The 23,999-nt window shown below is 49.1% G+C and overlaps 1 protein-coding gene across 1 annotated transcript in view; it reads right to left on the reverse strand.

Moving 5' to 3' along the window:
• The window catches only part of MEGF6 (multiple EGF-like-domains 6), a 279,570-nt gene that overhangs the window by 97,166 nt on the left and 158,405 nt on the right, over positions 1 to 23,999 (reverse strand). Inside the window, exon 6 of the mRNA XM_015405472.1 lies at positions 6,916 to 7,038. Within this exon, the coding sequence (XP_015260958.1) occupies positions 6,916 to 7,038 (123 nt within the window). The remainder of the gene's footprint in view (positions 1 to 6,915; positions 7,039 to 23,999) is intronic.

Raw genomic sequence — 23,999 nt, forward strand, 5'->3', positions numbered from 1 at the left:
GAGCTTGCTGAGAAGTGATTGGTTAGGTTCTTCCTGGGCTAGCAATGTGATTGGATGTATTAGGATCCTAGCCCAGGACGAAGCTTAACATAGCATTTCAATTATGTTGTTCACATACAGTTATGCATTCAATGGCAGCTATCGAATACATTACAACGAGCCTGGGCTATCCAAGTCAGGGCTTGAACCTAACCTCCTTTGAAAGCACCTCATCTGTTGCAGAACGTGTGACTGATTTCTGGTGCTTTAGTCCCCTTGAGTGCTGATATGTGGCTCTTGCAAAATACTGCTTTCCTTTCCCTTGATGAACTTGAGAGGCAGGGGCGACTTTTCATCCTCCAAGGTATTCTTGCATCTCCCTCAAGTTGGACTCGGGTACAGGCACTATCCTGACAAACTGCTCCGGAGGGTAAAGGTTTCAGAGGTCTCCAACATCACACAAGAGGCCCAGGCCTGAATAGGCAGCTCACTGAGACGTCTTTCCCCATTTGAAGTGACATACTCAGTGTCACTCTAATAAAGATGGCACCGATACCAGCTGCTGACCAAGGCTCCCTCTAAGCTGTGGAGTCTTGTGAGCAAAAGTTCTACTTTTGTGAGCTACTCAGGGGTCGTTTCGTAGAAAAAGAGCTAGGGGAACTCATTAGCATAACTCATTAGCATATGCCACACCCCCTGACATCACCGGAAGTGTGTCATAAGGCCACACCCCCTGACATCACCGGAAGTGTGCATTAGGCCACACACCTCACCCCCAACGGTCCCGGCTGCCGCCGCCGGCCTTGCAGCTCCACTGCCGAGCCCCATGAGGGGCCCGGCGGTGGACCTGCAAGGCCGGCGGGAGTGCAAGGAAGCCCCGCGAAGGCCCTCCCTGGCCCCAGGCAGGCAGGGGTGGGGAGAGGCAGGGAGGAAGCAACTTACCCTCCCTCTTCTCCTGCCTCCTCCTGGCTGAATGAGGGCCAGAAGCGGGGCGGCCGGAAGCAGGGGGCGGGGCTTCGTCATGTGCCCTGCCCCCTGGTACCTCACCCGGGGGGACTGCGATCCCCCTCGAAATGACCTCTGGAGCTACTGGCATTAAAGTCGTGAGCAAGATATTTGGCTTCTGCATAAAATAGTTTGCTCTGGAGCCATTCTTCCTGAGCTAAGACAAAAATGTGTGAGCCAGAGGCAAAAAAACTGTGAGCTGGCTCACACTCACTCAGCTTAGAGGGAACACTGCTGCTGACCTGTCTGGCTTTACAGATGAACCTCCGCAGCCACAGGCACGTTCAAAACGTGAGGCTGTAACCATCCCTTAGTATAATCAATCACGGTCACCGAGCAGAAAGCAACTAATTGCTGCGGTTTGAAGAATTCTCTGCAGGGCACAGACGCGGCCACACGCTCCTTTGCTTTCAAACAAGCCGTAAAGGGAAAGGTTATTTTGCAATGAGATGAGTCACCCCTGCGATGTTCACTTCGTCTAAGCATGGCCTTGACATTCGCCTCCTGTTCCTGACCCCACAAACACACGAAATGAACATCAGTCTGACCTCTGAAGCCCGATCTTTTCAGCTTCCTGTAAAATGAAAGCTGATCTGGGCTAGGAGGAATTGGTCGAAACCCAAGTGTTAGTAAGAGCCAAGGTCGTCTTGGAAAGCCCAGTACTTTTGTGCAGTAAGTGGCCCCTTGTCCTGACAGAAATCTTGTTTCTCTTCTCTTCTGCCCCCTTCCAGTGGTGATAAAAGGCTGGGGGACAACTTCCATGTCAAAGATATATGTCTCCCCCCCCCCCTCCTGTGCCTGCTTGTAAGGAGATGAACTCGCTGAAGTAAAGTTACAGCTCCAGGTGCAAAAAGAAAGAAGAAGAAGAAGAAAAACCACGGAGAAACAGGACCAAACAGACCGCTGTGCTTGGAGCTGCTCTACTACACACGTACTGCCCAAAAGATTTGATAACTCAATCGCAATGTGCGCTGTACTTTCTTGTCCCAGAAGTATACACAGCATTCGAGCAAAGCACTTCTGGAGGTGTGTGTGTGGGGGGGAAGATTCCCTTGTTCTGGCATGTTGTCCAATGCAATACTTCCCACCATTTTTACAGACCACCGGGGACCCATGCATGCAGTGTCTTGGCCAGCAGGACAACCACTTATTTTTCTGTCCTGGTTCACCAACTCACAGCCTCTGAGCAGCACACCAAAGGTCGAAACACCATTACATTACTCCACCACAAAACCTGCTCAGCAATTTGAGTGATGGCCCTGGCACAAACACACATGAAGCTGCCATATACTGAACCAGATCATCAGTTTATCAGTTACCGAATCAGACCATCAATTCATCAAGGCGGCAGCCCTCCAGGGTCCCAGGTAGAGGTCTTTCACATGACCTACTGCCTGGTCCTTTTAACCAGAGACGCTGGAGACTGAGCTTGGGACCTTCTGCATGCAAAGCAGAGGCTCTTTCAATGAGCCAGAGCCCCTCCCTAAATCACAAAACTTGGCCCCTAACCGTGTACCTTTACAAATGCCCCAAATGCTTTGTTTGGTGCCAGAAAAAGATCCAAACGACTTGTCTTGGCCACACACCAAACCCTTTCTCCATTCCATCTACCTGTCTCTCTTTTTCTGTCCCGGCCTTCCACAAAAAGCTCAAGGTGGCATCCGTGGTTCTTCCTTCCCTACTTTATCCTCCTCACCTGTCAGTTAAGTGAGGCTGAGAGAGAGAGAGTGGCTAGCCCAAGAGCTTCATGCCTGAATGGGGATTCGAATGCCGGTCTCTTAGACCCTAACCCAGGGGTGTCAAACATAAGGCCCGGGGGGTGGAACCGGCTAGGGTTGCCAAGTGACTTACTGTTCAAAGCGGGGGAGAGTTGGTCCTTGGCCGGGACATTTGCACGCACGCAAAGTGCACGCACGCCATGATGATGTCACCTGGAAGTGACGTCATCACGTTGGGCACGTCACCATCTGACGCTCTAGCAATCAGCCTGGAAACTCTATGGTACCATAGAGTTTTCAGGCTGATTGCTAGAGCGTCAGCTGGCGACGTGACCAACGTGATGACGTCACTTCCAGGTGACATCATTGAGCTGGGCGTGTCAGCCCAAACCAGGCACGTTGGGGGCGGGGTTCCCCCCGCCGGCCTTTTCCGGACCAGCGGATTAGGGACCCTTTGAGCGGGGGAACCTCCGCCCCCCCCCGGGGGACCTTGCAGCCCTAGAACCAGCCCGTCCAGGGCTCTTATGCAGCCCACAAGCAACTGGTACAAGAGAGGGAGTGCTGGGGGGAGTCACTCCATTGTGGCTTCAGCACGGTGGAACAATCTCATCTGCAACAGTCAAGCATCGTGGAAGAGTCTGCCTAGTGCTTCACTGCTGCCTATCCAGCCCGCCCATGTGGGTTTTCCTTTGCACACCCCTCCCAGCCCATGGGGCCTTGCAGCGAGGATACACCAACTCGGAGCTTACAAGCTGCTGTCTTTTATACAGTTTATATCTCTGGTACCTGGCATTATGTTTTATGGCACACATGGCCCAGCCCGACCTAGTGATATTTATGACAGATCCAGCCCTCGTAACGAATGAGTTCGACACCTCTGGCCTAACCAATGTGGCTCTCCATTTTAAGATTTGGAGGCCGGGGCTTTTTCAAGCGTGTCCCCAACACTTATTTTCTCTTTCCCTCACTCCATTTCCCCCCCATTTTTTTAATGTCCTGAAGAACTCAAGTACTGGCTCACTACTTTGTAATTTTTTTAGTTGGTCCTAATAAAAAAAAAAATTGTGCTACTGTCGCTGTTCTGATGGCTTCAGCAATGGAATGCACTTTTTGTGCTAAAAATGATTATCTGGAAAGTCCCTTGTGGTATTTTCTTGGCACATCAGTCTGTCTTCCCCTCCAAGAATTTGGTTCTCCAAGCCAAAGGCCTCTCTTTATTCCGGGAAAACAAGCCAGCAAAAAGAGCTATTCCTACTTGTCCTCTGAAACATAATTTGATATAAACTGGCGAGAGCGTTTAAATCATTGAGTCAATGTTACGATTTACACATCATGTCAAGCCATGGTTATGGAAGCTTAACCAAGATTTGCCACGGTCTGGATTGAGAAACCATGATTTGTGATAGGCTAGCAAACTAGAATCAGAAACCAGGGTTCTGCAGTAGAATTGAAAACCAGACTCTGCACTAAGTATGGTTTGACGTGATGCCTGAACGAACAGACCACAGTTACAAACTTGGGGTTGCCAGGCAACCACCTGGCACTTCCCAGGAGCTTTGGGGGCGGAGCAAGAAGCTGAAATGATGTTGCATGTCACATCGACATCATGTCAGGGCAAAACCCAAGAAGAAGAAGAAGGAGGAGGAGGAGGAGGAGGAGGAGGAGGAGGAGGAGGAGGAGATTGGATTTATACCCCACCTTTCACTACCCAAAGGAGTCTCAGAGCGGCTTACAACCTCATTTCCCTCCCCCTCCCCACAACAGACAGCCTGGGAGGTAGGTGGGGGCTGAGAGAACTCTGACAGAACTATGGCTTGCCCAAGGTCAGCTGCTGCAAGTGGAGGAGTGGGGAATCAAACCCGGTTCTCCCAGATTAGAGTCCGTGCACTTAACCACTACACCAGACTGGTTCTCGTGATGTCAGTGAGTCAGCCAACACAGAGCTTTGAGGAAATCCACAGATCTTTGAGGAAATTCCAGAGCATTGGCTGAAGCACCTACCGTGTTCCCCCAAAAATAAGACACTGTCTTATATTTATTTTTTCTCAAGAAGACACACTAGGGCTTATACCACAAATGCATAGAAATCCTGCTAGGGCTTATTTTTTGGGTAGGTCTTATTTTCGGGGAAACAGGGTATGTCACATCCTGATTTTTGCCCAAATGTGATATCATCATTTGGTGGCGCATCATCGCCACTTCCCAGTTCTCCCGCCAGCCTGGACACAGGAGTGGGTGGAAGAGCCGGACTAGACCCGTGGGCCCACCCAAAACTGGCAAATGGCTCAAGCCCCAGATGCTACCGCATGGAAAATAATAACAGAGAACAAGCTGTAAAGCAGAATGTACCTGTTGTACATCTGGATGCTCAAACCAAGAACAGGGTTCAAAAACTATGGTCAGAATAGGGACCGATATGGCAAGGTGTCTGAATCAAGCCAAGAACCTTTTAAGGGCTATCCCCTAAGGGCAGTTCCTCTTCTTCTATCCCCCCCCCCAAAGCCCTCAAATGTGCGTTGATGTACCTCACCTTCTTATACACAACCCTATTTTGAGCTTGTTTAGCATGCTTCATTTCCCAGACTAATAAGCCCTTTCCAGGTGGTGCAAACGTGCTCATCAGGACGTCAGCAACAGCATGTACCATGAGTTTCCGCTACCTGCAGTTCTCCCCATACTCACAGTTGCCTTGTTGTCTGAATAAGGGAATGTGCATCTTTGGCATGCATGTCCAGTTTCAGTATGTGCAAACTGACCACTGGGTTTTCCAGGGTTCTGGTTCATGCATGCCAAAGCTGCATACAAAATATATGCATTCCTCTGTCCAGACTGTTGGAAATATGTGTGTTGCAAGGTCTAAAGCTCAGTCAATATAGGGTTAATGTGCTTACCTTGTATGCTGTTGTTTAGACTGACCTGAAAGCAGGGCCGGCCCGAGGTTTTCCGGTGCCCTAGGCGAAACTAGTGTCCCCCCAGGTGAGGCTGCCTTGTGGCGCCTCCCCCTTGAGAGCGGGGCCGGGTTTCTCTGCTGACGGGGCGGGGTCTGTTCCTGGTCATCAGCGTCGCCTCCTGGTTTTGATGGTGGAGGAGTGCGCTTGTGAGTCGCTCCACGAAGTGCCTCTCCAGACCTCCGCCGCCACCTCGGTCGCCCAGGAGCGGAGCCGGGAAGATCTCCTAAACCACCCCGGGGGGGGGGGCCGGGGGGTTGTCTGTTCTGTCACTCTCCTCAGCCCAGCCTCCAGTGCTGGCGCCCCGTGGGTCGGTGCCCTTCCACAGGGCCTGTTGGGCCGTGATGTCCCGCTGGGCATTCAGCAGAAAGTGGAGGAGGGTGGCGGCAGTGATGGGCCCCCTCCCCGGACCGCGGGCTCCATGCTGGACACTGCCTGGGAGGCCCTGTGCAGCCCCTCGTGCCGCCAGGGGTGCTGTGCCCTCAGCCTCCTCTCCATGCCCCTGGCCCGGCCCGGCTCCGCACCCTGCTGCCGAAGGACAGCCGCACACCCCCCGCGCCCGCCTGGGAGATGGTCTTTAAAGGTGAGGCCGCCGCTGCCCTGTCGGGGGGTACAGTTTGGTGCCCCTAAGGGCCGGCCCACTCTAGGCGAACACCTAGTTCACCTAGTGAGCGAGCCGGCCCTGCCTGGAAGGGAACCTGGCAGAAAGCCAATGGAAGGAAAGCCCAGGAAACTGAAGCTTATTTACTAACAATCATTGGTTAATGCATTCAGGTGATTTCCTTCTAGGGGTCAAGAAGAAAGGAAGAATCTCCATTACTATCAGTGTGTCTGTTGTCACAAGCATGTGGCCTAAATGTTTGCTGTTTTGGAGATTTTCCTGTGTACCCTTCCCTTTAAAAATAAAGATTTTTACATAGAAAGAAAATGCCTCCTCTCCAGTGAACAAAGATCCATTGCAACCTCTGAATATCGAACTATTTTTACCAAATTTTCCAACATATTCAACATTGCAGGTATTGTATGGTTGCACGATGCACGGTTCCTGGTCTTCTGGTATGCAAAGGCGTACCATCCGGAAGGGCTACAATAACTAGGCAATCCTTAGTAAACAAAGATAATTATCTTGATTTCATAGCATCATGCAGCAGAGAACATTCATCAGGAAAAGGTACGATCCCCTCTGGTTGGCATTCTATTCCCAGCTGTGCAGCCTGGGATTACTCCAAGAGGTCAGAAATGGATGAAATCCTGCTCAAGCTTACCAAGACAGGTCCTGCCATCTGTGTGAAGGCGCGATCCTGGCTTGCATTCACAATAATAGGACCCCAGAGTGTTCACACATCTGTGCTGGCAGCCCCCATTGTGAACTTGGCACTCGTCAACATCTGGAAGAGAAGAGACGTGGAAACATTCAGAGTGGTGGGCATGAGAGAAAGCTAAACTCAGCATTTCTGCTGGCCAGCGCCTCCCCTGGAGCGTAACTCAAGAGGGAACTAAATAACCACTTCCCTCCTCATCAAAACCAGTGAGCAACTGGGAAAGCATCCCGCCTCGCCAGCAGTAGCTCGCACCCTTAAGCAAGCAGCCTAGAAAAAGAGACAGTTTTGCAGAGTCCCCTGCGAGCTCCATCAGGAGCAAATCAGACATCAAAACACTTAAGGTGGACTGAGGCACAATTCCCGGAGTCCCTGTCACTAACAGCCACCATCCTAAGCGAAGTCACACCCTTCTAAGCAGGGCTATTTGGGGGCAGGAACGCACAGGAACGGAGTTCCGTCTGGCTCCTGAGTTGGCCACGCCCAGCAGGAACTCATTAGCATAATAGGCCACACCCAACAGCAGGAACTCATTAGGATTGGCTACATTAGGGGTGTGTGGCCGAACATGCAAATAAGTTCCTGCTACAAAAAAAGCCCAGGGTTTTGACAACAAAGTAAACAAAATAAGAAGCAAAAGGTGGGTGTGACTGGATGACCACACTTCTGGTAACATGGAGGTATGTGGCCTAATATGCCAATGAGCTGTGCTATCAGGGGTGTGGCCTAATATGCTAATGAGTTTTGCTGTTGGGTGTGGCCTATTATGTTAATGAGTTCCTGCTGGGCTTTTTCTACCAAAAAAGCCCTGCTTCTAAGACCAATGAAATCAACAGGCTTAGAACGGTGTGCCGCCCAATCCATCTTGTTTAGGATTGCACTGCTCCAGACCCAGGCTGGATTTCTGTCCCCACTTTCTATTGCTTGGATAAATAAGTTTGATTGTTAGGGTGACCCACCGCCAGGTGGGGCCTAGAGTTCTCCTGGAATGACAACTGATCTCCAGCTGACAGAAGGGTCGTTCACTTTTGTGGGCGGGCTCTGTGGTGCCACATCCCTGTCGAACTCCCTTCCTTCCTCAGACTCCACCTTACCTAGGCACTGCCCTCAAATCTTCAGGAATTCCACAAGCCGGAGCTGGCAACCCTCTGTGTCTGTACTTTATTCATGTTACTGATTTGCTGCCTCTCCAGAGCAAATGTGCTTAAGAACGTAAGAGAAGCCCATGTTGGATCAGGCCAGTGGCCCATCCAGTCCAACACTCTGTCACAGAATGGCCAAAAATACCAGGTGCCATCAGGAGGTCCCCTCCTGGAGCTACCTAAACAAGGTGTTCATGTGATGTAATGTGTATTTTTGCTGTGGGCCTCTGAACCGGGGTTGTCAACCTCCAGGTGGGGCCTGGAGATCTCATAAGAACATAAGAGAAGCCAATGTCAGATCAGGCCAATGGCCCATCCAGTCCAATACTCTGGGTCACACAGTGGCCAAAAATACCAGGTGCCATCGGGAGGTCCACCGGTGGGGCCAGGACACTAGAAGCCCTCCCACTGCCCCCCCCAAGCACTGAGAATACAGAGCACCCCTTGCCCCAGACTGAGAGTTCCTATCTATACCTTGTGGCTAATAGCCACTGATGGACCTCTGTTTGTAGTAGAGTGGTACCAGCAGGGCTGGACTTCAGGGTGAAAGTCCAGAGTCCCAACCACTCTGGCTCAAAGGGGTTGGGAGCAGTGTTCCCTCTAAGGGTGATTCTGCATTGGCTTTTCCCTCTGTTGGTTTACCAAACCCACCAAGGAACAGAAATTCCCCTTTGCACTGCGTGCCGCTTTCACTTTCTTTGATCATCAGGTTTGATGGTACCCTCTACACCACTGGTTCCCAAAGTGGGCAATACGGTCCCCTCGGAGGTGCTGGAACAATCCACGTGGGTTGGAATGATCCGGGTGCAGATCCACAAACTGCAACTTTTTGTCCACTTCTTGAAGGTGGATGTCCGGGGGGCACTGAGTAATTTTTTTTCTGAAAAGGGGGTGGTAGGCCAAATACGTTTGGGAACCTCTGCTGTACACTGTACGCTGCTTTCACTTTCTTTGATCATCGGGTTTCATGGTACCTTCTGCATAGATTTATGGCCATTCAGGGGTGACTTTGCAGTAAGTACGGAGTTGCCCTGAGGTATCTGAATGTGGTTTTATTTATTTATTTATTTTATTTGTTAGATTTCTATCCCGCCCTTCCGCCGAAGCGGCTCAGGGCGGCTTACCTTTTCCTCAGTCTTGAGAAAATGTAGAGCAAATGCCAGATGCAGAATCGCCCTGCGTTACTGTGAGCTAAAGGTAAAGGTAAAGGTTCCCTTGCTCGAAAGCCAGTCGAGTCCGACTCTAGGGTTGCGGTGCTCATCTCCGTTTCAAAGCCGAAGAGCCAGCGCTGTCCAAAGACGTTTCCGTGGTCATGTGGCCGGCATGACTAAACACCAAGGTGCACGGAACGCTGTTACCTTCCCACTGAAGTGGTACCTATTTATCTACTTGCAATTTCTTGCTTTCGAACTGCTAGGTTGGCAGCTAGCTCACCGTTTTTTAGCCTCTGGCTCACACATTGTTGTCTTAACTCAGGAAGGAGGGCTCCAGAGCAAACTAATTTATGCAATAGCCAAATCACTCGCTCACAACTTTAATGCCAGTAACTCACAAAGTAGAATTTTTGCTCACAAGACCAGAGGTCATTTCGGGGGGGGGGAACGCGGGGGAACACAGTTCCCCCGGGTGAGGTGCAGGGGGCGGGGCACATGACGAAGCCCCGCCCCCTGCTTCCGGCCGCCCCGCTTCCAGCCCTCATTCAGCCAGGAGGAGGCAGGAGAAGAGGGAGGGTAAGTTGCTTCCTCCCCGCCTCTCCCCACCCCTGCCTGCCTGGGGCCAGGGAGGGCCTTTGCAGGGCTTCCTCGCACTCCCGCTGGCCTTGCAGGTCCACTGCCGGGCCCCTGATGTCAGGGGGTGTGGCATATGCTAATGAGTTATGCTAATGAGTTCCCCTAGCTCTTTTTCTACAAAATGACCCCTGCACAAGACTACACAGCTAAGAGGGAGCATTGGTTGGAAGGGCAAATGTAGGCTGTATCTAAAGACGGGTGAGTGCCATAGAGTTCACCACGAGCTTTGTTCCTTAACTACTATCCCCCAGTGTATTATGGGAACTGTTGTTTCCAGAATGATGGACATTAACAACAAAGCCCACCCCAACAATTAAGTCCCGAATCTGAAATCACATAACATACTGCTCAGACAGCTTACAACGACATCAGACAATCAGTCATAAAGCCAGAACACTTAAAATAACTATCAGCAATTAAAAATTTATGAAACGACTCATAAAATAATTCAGACCAGTACTAGTAAAATTATAGCAGCCAACTGAATAGAGAGCCAAAGAATGTTTCAAAGCTAATAAGCAAAAAACACTAAAGCCAGCAAAATGATAACATCAAGACGACATGAGAAAAGGCAATAATACATTTAACATTTTAAAACTTAAACCAAACCCTCCAAATTAGTTCCATTTCCCATATGCAATGCACTTACATTGGAAGGAGATAGACTATGAAAGCATCTAGAAAACCAGACATTTAGAGAAATGGATGCCCAACTGCATTTGCCTCTATGCTACCCCAGTTCAGCATAATGCATATAATACTAACCCCCACCACCACCATTGCCAAATGAAGAAGAAGAAGAAAAGATTGGATTTATACCCTGCCCTCCACTCGGAGTCTCAGAGTGGCTTACAAACTCCTTTCCCTTCCCCGCCTCACAACAGACACCCTGTGAGGTAGGCGGGGCTGAGAGAACTCTTTCCTGAACTGTGCTTGAGAGAACAGCTTTGACAGAACTATGGCTTGCCCTAGGTCATCCAGCAGCTGCAAGTGGAGGAGTGGGGAATCAAACCCGGTTCTCCCAGATTAGAGTCCCCGCACTTAACCACTACACCAAACTGGTTCTCTGTGATGAATAACAATCCTCTCAGTGTATTTTCATGTTTCTCCTCCACCACCCTCTTTTACACTATTGAAATATAAACTGTAAGCTCCTTGAGCAGGCACCTGTGGGGAGAGGGGAAAATAGCCCATCAGCAGCACTGCTTAGAATACTCAAGCATTCTGCAGAGTCAAAAAATCTATACAGTAGTTCCAGCCACTCTGTGTGTGTGTGTGTGTGTGTGTGTGTGTGTGTGTGTGTGTGTGCGCGCAATCCAAAGATCATTTCGGGGGGGATCGCGGGGGATCGCAGTCCCCCCGGGTGAGGTACGGGGGGCGGGGCACATGACGAAGCCCCGCCCCCTGCTTCCGGCCACCCCGCTTCCGGCCCTCATTCAGCCAGGAGGAGGCAGGAGAAGAGGGAGGGTAAGTTGCTTCCTCCCTGCCTCTCCATAGCACCTTTAAGACTAACCTTTAAGACTAAGACTAACTGAGTGGTGGGTGTGGCCTTATGACATACTTCCGGTGATGTCAGGGGGTGTGGCCTTATGACACACTTCCGGTGATGTAAGGGGGTGTGGCATATGCTAATGAGTTATGCTAATGAGTTCCCCTAGCTCTTTTTCTACAAAACGACCCCTGGTGCAATCACTGGAACATCTGCAAAAAGAAGTCTCGTGGCACCTCAAAGACTAACCAACTTAGCGAAGCCAAAGCCCTTGTGGTCTAGAAAGTCCACCTTGTCAGATCAGATGTATGAAATCAAACCACAGTCAGTAAAGTTCACGTACAGCAGAGAGAAGGGGGGGAAACATCTGTCAACAGTGGAGGCAAAAGCCCAAGAAATGCTTGAGGTTCAGCCTGTGACACTTCTTCGCAAAACTCCAAAGTATTTAAGACCAGGAGAGTGATCATTCATAACAGCTGTAATTGGTGGTGACAGGTTAAACAGAGTTGGGCTGGAATATTAGAACTGCCTTGAAATAAGCCACTGTGGGCTACCAAGACTGCAAAGTCCACTTGGAATGGCTTGGTCCGGGCTCTGTCTTCTTCAGAATTAGCAGTCCCACCCAGCTTCATGTCATCTGCAGATCTGATAAGCATCCCCTCTATGTCTTCCTCCAGGTCATTTATAAAAACACTGAACAACACTGGGCTCAGTCAGGACCAAGCCCTGCAGCACTCCACTCAAGACTGCACTGCCCATGATTCCTGGGTCTGCTGTGCAGGCAGATGGGGGAGGCAACAGAAATGGTGACAGATTGTCATGTACATATCAGCAGCCCTATCCACATTGTTTGGAGGAGGCACTCAACACAGAGAGCATGTGTTTTGCACGCAGAAGATCCAGGGTTCAGTTCCTGACATCTCCAGAGGGGTCAGGGTGGTTAACCAGGGTTCTATGAAGTGCCGGATTTAGGCATAAGCTAAATAAGCTACAGCTTAGGGCCTCGCAATCTGCTGGGGCCTCAAATAAAAACACAATATAAAAAAAATGATTTCAAATATTAAAAAGGCGTATATATTTTAAATTTTTCTGAGACCAGCTGATGTAATTTAAAACAGTAGGGGGCCTCTGGGTTTTGTATAGCTTAGGGCCTCAGCAAGTCTAAATCCGGCCCTGGTTCTATGAAACTCACTGGAGAAGACCCTGATGCTGGGAAAGATTGAAGGTCAAAGAAGACGGGGATGGCAAAGGATGAGATGGTTAGACAGTGTCATCGATGCAACGAACATGAAATTGAGCAAACCTCAGAGGACGGCGGAAGACAGGAAGGCCTGGCGGGATCTGGTCCATGGGGTCGCGAAGAGTCGGACTCAACTGTGCGACTGAATAAAAACAATGAAATACGTGTGTGCCCTGATTTTGCTACGTTTAAGACTGCTTTTGAAATAAATATGAAACAAAAATTCCCTAGTTCTGTTTGGGCATTCAACAAATGGAGGGGGGGGGACAGGGAAATAGGGATTGTGCCTGCTGTCTCCCACTCCACATGCTCATCAGGAGTTCCGTAGACAGCCTCCAAACATGCAGCTATACATACACAGACTCGTTGTGCAAGATCAGGGATGCCAAACAGGGCCATAGCCTCCACCAGCCTTTGGAAGCCCCTGCCTTGGGAAAACTCACCTTGGCTTTTTGGAGGTCTGTGAATACTGTGTTATTGCAGAGAGCACTTAGAGGCCATTCATTCAGTCGATCTCCTGACGCAGTGTCAGTCCTGTGACTTCTGCCATCAACCTTCACTGCTGACTGCTGGTTTCATTTAGTTGATTAGGTGCTTTTTATGCCATTCTCTGTTAATTGCTGGTGCCTTCCTGCTACGGTTTTGTTTGGGGGTTTTTGCTTGTAGGTCTTTGTAAGGGCCGTGGTGGCTCAGAGGTTAAGATGCTGAGCTGTAGACCAGAAGGTCTGAAGCTCGGCAGTTTGAGACCCTAGTGCCGCGTGATGGGGTGAGCTCCCGTCTCTGGCCCCAGCTCCTGCCAACCTAGCAGTTCAAAAGCAAGAAACTGCAAGTAGATAAAAAGGTACCACTTCTGTGGGAAGGTAACAGCGTTCCGTGCAACTCGGCGTTTAGTCCTGCTGGCCACATGACCACAGAGAAGTCTTTGGACAGCGCTGGCTCTTCAGCTTGGAAACGGAGATGAGCACTGCCCCCTAGAGATGGATTCGACTGGCTTTTGAGCAAGGGGAACCTTTACCTTTACCTAGGCCTTTGCATCACCTTCTCTGTTTTACCTGTAAGCTACCTTTGTACTATTCTTAGCACAAAAGTGGGTTTGAAATCCTCTAACTAAACAAAATGAGAGAAGGTAGAAAATCCCTTCCCAAAGAGCATCCCAACACTTGTAATGCAATCAGCCTGTAGAATGTGGAATGTAAGATCTGGCTGTTTCCCGCCCCCGCATCTTGCCCATTTTTGTTGTTGTTATTGTTCCTATTTTGTTTTGTTTCAGCTCGGCAGTGTGGAAATGGGAGACGACGAGATCGGAATGGTTTTCAAAGTCCTGAAAGTGTATTGTGTGCTGTTTTTTGGAGCCCAGTGTTATGTTTTGCCGCCTTCAGAAATGTCCTCCGTCAAGCTGGCTTCTTGCCCGGAGAGCAAAACATTGAGGAAACTGGCAGAGGCAGAGAGGTGAGACAAAAGACTGGTGATGAGCAAAAATGTTCCCTTGCTGGAGTCACCCAGGCCACTGCTGAGCTAAAGTCACTCTCTGCGTCCCAAAATTGCTCTTGTGACTAATGAGAAGGGTCATTTTGGGATCCAGGCCAAATCCTGCTTCCCTCAATTGACAAGGGCCCTGCATGAGGTCGGACGTGCACTTGCAGGGCCAAAGGAACTGAAAAAACACAGCCTGGCAAACTTTAAAAAGCCACAACACTGGGTCTCCCCTCTTTCCCATGGCCCTGCTGGGAAAATATCACATCCTCCAAGCGCAGTGCACGGAAAGTTCCAGAATCATCCGCCATTGTCACCCTTTCGGAGGATTTATTTTATTTATTTAAAATATTTCTGTGCGTTTGTATTTTATGGCATTTTAATCTATGTGATTGTAATCTATGTATTGCATTGTATATGCATTGCATTGTATATTCACTGTAATCTATGTATTGAATCTATGCATTGTAATTTATGGCATTTTAATCTATGTACGGCGCCTTGAGCCTCGATGCGCAGGCAAGGCAGGATAGAAATCTAAAATTAATAATCATCATCATCATCATCATCGAACTATCCATAAAACAGAAGCAGGCCATTAAAAAGCTGATGAGATAAAGCCAGTCAAAGTAATGCACTAAAGACATTTCATAACCTTACCCTAATCAAATGTTTCTAAAAAGAGAGGGGGGAAATACAAACGTAAATTATCAGTTCAGCATACTCAGGTTAAAAAATTATAGTCAAATTATGTTTGCCTTTAGAAAAGTACGCAGACGGAGAGTGATTTCAGCAAAGCGTACTTTATTCGATTAGGAACGAGACAACTTTGGCCAGCTCGCAAGCCGGCTTATATTCCCCCAGAAACCGACACCCAAAACATACACCCCACTTCCCACTTCCCAATAGGTTATTTACAGTGGCCGAGAGTCCCATTGGCTTCTCGGCCAGGAACCTAGCCCCCTGATTAGAGTGGGCTAGGATCCGCATAGTTCATTGTCTCTTGGAGCGAAGCTCGGCGGTTGTCCCTGAACATGTCTGGACTTGTCAGGACTTGATACACTACACCTTTAATTCGTCATCACTTAACTGACCTCTCTGTGGCAGGACTAAGAGGTCCACCATCCTGCACACCGGCCAGCATGGGGGATGGTTCACATACGCTCCAGACACAGTCTGTGCAGCCCAGCAGGCCAACAGCTGAACGTCCATCCATAACCTTCACCGCCATATTGTAAAACCAAAAAAAAAAAAAAGGAGTCGCTCTGACCATCACAATTGTACCTGTCTGCACAGTTGGGGAGTGGGTGGGTTCTGGAACTGTCACATCCCAAGAAATTGCCTGGTAAACCAATAGACTGGTCATTTGATCCTCCATCCAAACATGCGGCGCTATTGCCATTCAGCACTGGGGGGAGGGAGGAGGGAGTAACCTCAGCGGCACTTGTTTGAAAGAGCATGGGAACATTTTGACGCTTGGGAACAGAGGAAATCAGAATGAGCCGAAGCAGCCAGGTGATAGGCCAGGTGATAATTAAAGCGATTCTCCTAGACGTGTGCATGGGAAATGCCCTTAAACCAGATTAGTCATGTTGATCAACTCCTTTGACTAACCAGGCTTAGTGGAAATTCTTTGGCTTGAAGACAGCCTGCAAAGGTGTCTGACGAATGCAGAATGTTTGCACTACAGTGTCCCAGTCACACCCTGGCAGCTGATGTTTTCTTCAGCACTGAACATGTAGCCCTCGCTTGTGCTGGAACTGTGTGTTGGTTAGTGTTCCCTCTAAGCTGCGGTGGCTCAAGTGGTTAAGACGCTGAACTGCAGGCTGTGGAAGGTCAGTAGTTCAGCAATTCAAGACCCGAGTTGCCGCATGACGGAGTGAGCTCCCGTCTCTAGTTCCAGCCCCTGCCAACCTAGCAGTTCGAAAGCAAGAAATTGCAAGTAGATAAATAGGTACCACTTCGGTGGGAAGGTAACAGCGTTCCGTGCGCCTTGGTGTTTAGTCATGCTGGCCACATGACCACGGAAATGTCTTTGGACAGCGCTGGCTCTTCGGCTTTGAAACGGAGATGAGCACCGCAACCCTAGAGTCGGACTCGACTGGCTTTAGAGCAAGGGAACCTTTACCTTTACCTTTAAGCTGAGTTAGTGTGAGCCAGCTCACAGTTTTTTAGCCTCCGGATCCCACATTTCTGTCTTAGCTCAGGAGGGACGGCTCCAGAGCAGTGTTCTCTCTAAGCTAAGTTGGTGTGAGCCAGCTCACAGGTTTTCAGCCTCCGGCTCACATGTTTTTGTCTTAACTCAGGAAGGAGGGCTCCAGAGCAGACTAATTTATGCCATAGCCAGATCGCCCGCTCACAACCTTCATGCCAGTAGCTCACAAAGTAGAATTTCTGCTCACAAGACTCCACAGCTTAGAGGGAACATCGCTCCAGAGCAAACTAATTTATGCAGTAGCCAAATCGCCCGCTCACAACTTTCATGCCAGTAGCTCACAAAGTAGAATTTTTGCTCACAACTTAGAGGGAGCATTGGTGTTGGTCCTCACACCTGACTACGCCAAATTAACCCATGTAGACAGTTGGCAAATAGAAGGGGAAGTCGTGGAAGTAGTGAGAGACTTCACATTCCTGGGATCCCAGATCACCGCAGACTGTGACAGCAGCCATGAAATTAAAAGACGCCTGCTCCTTGGGAGGAAAGCGATGGTGAACCTAAACAGCATGATAAAAAGTAGAGACATCACCCTGCCAACGAAAGTCCGCATGGTCAAAGCAATGGTATTCCCAGTAGTCATGTATGGCTGTGAGAGTTGGACTATAAGGAAGGCCGAGCGCCGAAGAATAGATTCTTTTGAACTATGGTGCTGGAGAAGACTCTTGAGAGTCCCTTGGACTGCAAGGAGATCAAATCAGTCCAGCCTAAAAGAAATCAACCCTGACTGTTCCCTGGAAGGCCAGATAATGAAATTGAAGCTCAAATACTTTGGCCACCCAATGAGAAGGGAGCACTCCCTGGAGAAGAAGACCCTGATGCTGGGAAAGACTGAAGGTCAAAGAAGACGGGGATGGCAAAGGATGAGATGGTTAGACAGTGTCATCGATGCAACGGACATGAAATTGAGCCAACTTCGGAGGACGGCGGAAGACAGGAGAGCCTGGCGGGAGATTGTCCATGGGGTTGCGAAGAGTCGGACTCGACTGTGCGACTGAACAACAAAGACAGTGAAATCTCACCTTTCCAATGGGTCCAAAGGAGGAATGTGTCCTCCTCCTCGGGCTTTGGGTGGGGAATGTGGGCAGAGAAGGATCAGGGAGGGTATGAGCCTGAGTCCATAACTGGATCCACACCTGAACCCAGAGACAAAAAAGTGACTTTAGAACCACTTCTAACCAGGAACCTTGCGAACTGAAGGTGGGACACAACGTGCTCAAGCTTAGAAGGGAAGGGACCATTAGACCCTCATCAATGCCACACCTCTGGACATACCCTGCTCTACAGAACAATCGCTTGCATGTGCATCATGCACTAAAAGTGTGTGTGGGGAGAAACAGCAAGTGGGACGCCAATCGGTTTAGAAGGTAAGGTGCAGACTACACAAGTGTTTTGTGGTGTCTTCGGGGACAGGCTGTATAAAATTGGGGGAGCCGGTTTGGTGTAGTGGTTCAGAGTGGTAAACTCTAATCTGGAGAACCGGGTTTGATTCCCCGCTCCTCCATACGCAGCCAGCTGGGTGACCTTGGGTCAGTCACAGTTCTCTCCGAGCTCTCTCAGCCCCACCTACCTCACAGGACAGGATGTCTGTTGTGGGGAGAGGACGGGAAGGAGATTGTAAGCCTCTCTGAGTCTCTGAGTGAAGGGCAGGGTTATAAATCCAACTCTTCTTCTTCTTCTCCTATATTACATCAAATCCGCCTGTTGATTTGGCTGCCCAGCTACTACCATGTTAGAGTTATATGTTATTTATTTATAGCCCACTTTGCCCTACGCAAGGGGAACCCAAGGTCAGTGCTTTGGCATGCAGTCGGAGTTTTGATGGACACTGTGGTAGTACCATACGAATGAGCATTTCTTCAGTGCTTGAAAAGCCAGGGCTATTTTGGGGCAGGAAAAACGCACAGGAACGGAGTTCCGGCTGGATCCCAAGTTGACCACGCCCAGCAGGAACTCATTAGCATAATAGGCCACACCCAAGAGCAGGAACTCATTAGGATTGGCTACATTAGGGGTGTGTGGCCTAACATGCAAATAAGTTCCTGCTCCCAAAAAAGGCTCTGGGTTTTGACAACAAACAAGGTAAACAGAATAAGAAGGGAAAGGTGGGTGTGGCTGGATGACCACACTTCTGGTAACATGGGGGTGCAGCCTAATGTGCTAATGAGCGGTGCTGTCAGGGTATGGCCTATTATGCTAATGAGATCCTGCTGGGCTTTTTCTACAAAAAGAGCCCTGCGAATGAGCATTTCTTCAGTGCTTGAAAAGCATTCCACTAAACAGAGTCCTGCTAGATCAGGATGAGGGTTCAAATCTACTTTAGGGTCCTGGTTCTAAACACGGCCAGACAGATGTCTCCAGGAAGATTGCATACCAAGAAAGAAGGACACAGGCTTCCCCTGCTATGTCCCCCAACGCGGCTACATTCTCAGTGGTACCCTGCCTTTGAATGTGCAAGTTACAAGTAGGTGTTGTGGCTAATAGCCGTTGAGGGATCTGTGCGCCCTGGGTTTGTCTCATCTGCCACCTTAAGCAGATATCTGAAGATATCCGTAGGCTGGAGATCAGTTGTCATTCCAGGAGATATCTGAAGAGGTGGAGTTTTAGGGCTGCCAAGTGGGGCCGGGGGCCGGGTAAACCCCCGCTTTGGAGGCCCGATTTCCGCCACCGCGGAATCAGGCCCCGGGGGGGAACCCCACCTCCGGTGTGCACGTCACTAGGAAGTGACGTTATGACGCCGGGCATGCTGGGGGCGGGGCCACGACCATCCAAGGGGAAACTCAATGGTTTCCCCTTGGATGGTCGTGGCCCCGCCCCCAGCGTGCCCGGCGTCATAACGTCACTTCCTAGTGACGTGCATGCGGTGCGCGCTTCGGAATCCACACGGGAGTCCCCCGCTCCGGAGGTGAGTACTACTTGGCAACCCTATGGAGTTTAAATGTTCCAAACTGACAACCTTTAAAAAGAATCCCTTCCTGTGGACGTAAATTCCATCGGTTAATTATACTGCAGGAGAAGAAGGCCTTTCTTTCATCTGTCCTGAATCTACTGCCAATTAGTTTCACTGGGTAACCCCAAATCTTGCATTAGGAGACGAGAGGGGGGAGGGCATCTCCCCATCCACTCTCTCCACACCATTCATAATTTTATAAACCTTTGTCACGTCCCCATTCTTTGTTGCCCTTTTTCTAAAATACAAAAGCCACAAATATGTTCGCCTGTCCTTCTTGGGAAAGCGCTCCAAATCATATGTGGCTGTTTGTCATTCACTCGGGAGTGGGTTAAGCGTGTGTTGGGGGGGGTGCTTTTGCGTTCTAAACGGCTGCTTTTTAAACATTTGTTTCCACTCGAATGGAGCCCATTTATGCCAGCGAAGGGTGTTTTATTTTCCCCCCATTGGACGGGAGTGGTGGAAGCGGATGGCTTGCTGGTTGGCACAGTTGGCACTGTGCCCCCCAACACTAGCTGCCAACCCTCCTACGGTACTTTTGGAACCAAGAACAATAAAAGGCGTCCCAGGCACCAACCTACGTAGAATGCTTTCCCACTTTCTCAGTTGCAGCTGCTCAGACCCCTGCCCCTGCCTTTCCGAAAACTATTTAAATAAAATGAAATAGGGGGTGTCGAATAATTCTGGACTCGCAACAACTGATGTGTTTATTGAAACAAATGTTTGTCACTTGCACACCTTCTAAAGTCTCTCTAGACTCAGCATGCACCAAGGCATAAGAAAATGCTGCATCTGCCAATGATCCTTCCCCTTTATAAAAGTAAAGTAAAGGTAAAGGTTTCCCTTGCTCGAAAGCCAGGCGAATCCGACTCTAGGGGGCGGTGCTCATCTCCGTTTCCAAGCCGAAGAGCCAGCGCTGTCAGAAGACGTTTCCATGGTCATGAGGCCGGCATGACTAAATGCCGAGGCGCACGGAACGCTGTTACCTTCCCACTATCGAACTGCTGAACTACAGACCTTCCAGTCTGCAGCTCAGCGTCTTAACCTCTGAGCCACCGAGGTCCCCTTTATACTACAGATTAAAGGCCTACCTAGATGAGATTGGACTTCCTGTGTGGTTTTTAAAGGGCTAACAGTAGCCAGGGGTGTGGTGTTTAGAGTGAAAACACAGCACTAGGGGGTGTTAATTATTCCTATTTGCACTAGGATTGCCGTGATTTGGGGGACTTCAATCCATCTCCAGCCAGCTGGCTGGTGGGGAAAGCCCCACCCCTGAAGTGACGTCATCGCATTGCCACTGTCGGGTGGGTTCAGCTCTAGTTTTTGGGCAAACTCTATGGTTTTGAGGGCAAAAAAACCCAAGATCCTGGACGGCAGCCAGGAGCCCCCCGCTGGCGGCCAGGTAGGACATGGCAACCCTACTTTGCACTGTTTCTCAAATTTAACAAATTCTCAAATTCAAATCCAGAGCTGCAATTTGGATTAAGGTTACCAGTACATTTACCCACAAAGTAAACGTTAGATTTGATGGGGGTGATTTGACGGGAGCAGAAATGGCTGGGCGGGAAAGGATTAAAAGCTAAAGCCCCCTTCCTGAATTGTCTCACATGGTTATTCCACAGGAGAGAGTGAGCCCAGCTCTCTAACAACAGGTTTAATTTGGCTCTTAAAGCTGGTCAAATAACCATTCCCTTTCCCTGGGGAAATCTGGGACCAGTACTCCTACTGAGTAGTGCTAAGACGTCTCGGCACCTTTGCAAAACTACACTTCTCATGATTCCTTGGGTTAACAGGTTACGCTGGTAAGAACATAAGATAAGCCAGTGTTGGATCAGGCCAATGGCCCATCCAATCCAACACTCTGTCACACAGTAGCCAAAAATACCAGGTGCCATCAGGAGGTCCTGCAGTGGGGCCAGGACACTAGAAGCCCTCCCACTGTCCCCCCCCCCAACAATTAAAATGTGCAGGACAGATAACGTCCCTTTAGTCTCACTTGACTATGCAGAATTCCCTTTTTGTTTTTTATATTTCAGAAGAAGTCATTTAGCAAAGAAAAGCAACCTCCCCTGAAGAAGAATCCTGTGCAACTCAAAAGCCACCCATCCTGGAATTATAGAATCATAACGTTGGAAGGGACAACAAGGTTCATCTAGTCCAACCCCCTGCCCAATAAAGGAAAATTCACAAATACCTCCCCCACCACACACACACACACACACCCAGGGACCGCTGTTCCACGCCCAGATGATGACAAAAACTTGTCTTACAAGAGGTACTATCTGATCAGATCTGGAATCTTTTCCTCAAACCGTAACTATCTGGAATGGATACATTTTTGATTTACAGGTGTGTTCGGCTGAGCTCTTACTATATAAGTTTTAGAAGTGAAAAGTAGATTAGACTGAGTACAAGGCTAGTTATGTGTAATACACAGATACTGAGTTGAAATTGATTGAAAACACAATGTAATATATTTTTCAGTATGCATGTTTGTATTGTTTTAATTAAATAAAACTTTGAAAACCAAAAAAAAAAAAAGATCTGGAATCTTTTTTCATTATTATTTTTTTGGTCATCCGTCCAGGTAATCATTCATGCAGAAATGCTACCAGATCACCAAGGAAAGAAGGCGGAATAGTAATTCTTTTGGCTGACCATGAATGTTCAGAAAGAGCAACACCCTCCATGGCTTGCCAACAGCTCTGCTCAGCACGATTAAGGATGCATGCAGCAAGCATGCTGCAAAACAGCTCTCCTGTTGTTTGGCTCAGATGTACCCTCTTCTTCGAGTTGAGCCCAGAATCCATTTCTGAGTAGCTGCGGCAGGAGCTAGAGGCGCATAGCACCGACTGGCTAAGATCAGTGATGTCACTGAGCCACCTCCCCCTGCTCCACGGAGCAATTTTCAACATTTTAAAACAAAGATCTTTTTTCTTAAAAGACACACAGCCTGAGAACACAGACAAAGAAGGGCAAGCTTAAGGGCTGGAATCCAAGGAGGGACCAGTCGGATCAGTGGTACCTGCTGTACAGCTATGTTTCCCACATAAAAACCTACTACTGCATTCCACGGAAGGAATATATGTAGAGAGTCCGGGCTGTACGATATATCTGAACATACTCTAATATTTTCAGCACATATTCTGACTTCTCTTGATGCACCACAGAAGAGAGGTTAAAAACAGGAAACAATACAAAATGAATCATTATTTTAAAAAAAACCAATCTAAAGGTGCTTAGAAACAGCACAAATTGCTAGACTACTTACATTGTCTGGGCAGGTGTAGAAAGACAGTAAGTGAGAACTTTGAACAAGGTAGAAAGATGGGAATTAACTTTGTTTTTTTTCCCGAGTGAGAGGTCGGGTTGTATGGAATCACTTGCTTGGAAGGCTCAGAGCTTAGTGACAGAACACGCACTTGCATGCAAGAAGGCTCCGGGTTCAAGACCTCCAGCTTTTCTTCATCAAAGGTTCTCAGGTATCAGGGCTGAGAAAGAGAACTAATCTGACTCTGTAGTATGAAGGGGGGCCCAAGAGCTGATCACCAAGCTCACCAGTCTAATATGTACCAACAGTCAGTCTAAGAGCCAACCATCTGTGGCGAGGACCCACAGCTCAGGGAGCGCACAGCATCTAGAAAGTCCCAGGCTCCAAGCTCCGCTTCTCCAGACAGAAGGATCTGCGGAGAGAAGACCCTCGCACGAGACTTTGGTGAGCAGCCACCACTCAGAGTAGACAGCTAGACCAATGTTCAGATCCAGTTTAAGGCAGCAGCATCTGCTCCTATGACTGCTTTGATTGGCATCAAAATCATATTTCATGACCCCTGAAACTAAGGTGTATGAATTAAGGTAAAGGTAAAGGTTCTCTTGCTCGAAAGCCCGTCAAGTCCGACTCTAGAGGTGTGGTGCTCATCTCCGTTTCAAAGCCAAAGAGCCAGTGCTGTCCGAAGACATTTCCGTGGTCATGTGGCCGCCATGACTCAACACCAAGGCGCACGGAACGCTGTGACCTTCCCACCGAAGTGGTCCCTATTTATCTACTTTCAATTTCTTGCTTTCGAACTGCTAGGTTGGCAGGAGCTGGAACTAGAGACGGGAGCTCACTCTGTCATGCAGCACACTCGGGTCTCGAACTGCTGAGCTACAGGCCTTCCACAGCCTGCAGTTCAGCGTCTTAACCACTTGAGCCACCGCAACTCCACTGTATGAATTAAAGATAACAACAAAAGACCCTGGGAACGGAGAAACTAATACCGATAGAAGCCACAACTTACAACACTGAAGATCCCTATACCTAGGCTACAATACCCCACAAAGGGTGATGGGGCACCATTTTGCCAGAAGGATAAGTTACACTTCCAGACGCTTGGAAAATAAAATAAATGAGGGTGCTGTTAATGCATCATGTTAACCTCCAGTATTGCTTGCCAACCATGCCATTGCAGTTGTGAATAAAGATCAAGAAAGCTACAAATTTTGTTAATCTTTAAGATGCTGCTGGACTCTTAACTCGTCTCTAGTTGTGAATAAGGCAGTCTTCACGTACCTGGCCTCAGTGCTGAGTGGTCATATCCGGTGTGCCCCAGGTAACACGGGTAGCAGTTTCTCCAGAGGTAGCGGTAGTGAAGGCTGGATGCGACGGAGAGGCCCTGCAGAACGCCAACCCACCAGAGGGCCACCCCCAAGTGCCTCAGCTCCTGCCCCATAGTGCTCAGATGAAACAGG

This window comes from Gekko japonicus, unplaced genomic scaffold (genome assembly GCF_001447785.1).
Source record: "Gekko japonicus isolate JY-2015 unplaced genomic scaffold, Gekko_japonicus_V1.1 scaffold1889, whole genome shotgun sequence".
Classification (NCBI taxonomy): domain Eukaryota; kingdom Metazoa; phylum Chordata; class Lepidosauria; order Squamata; family Gekkonidae; genus Gekko; species Gekko japonicus.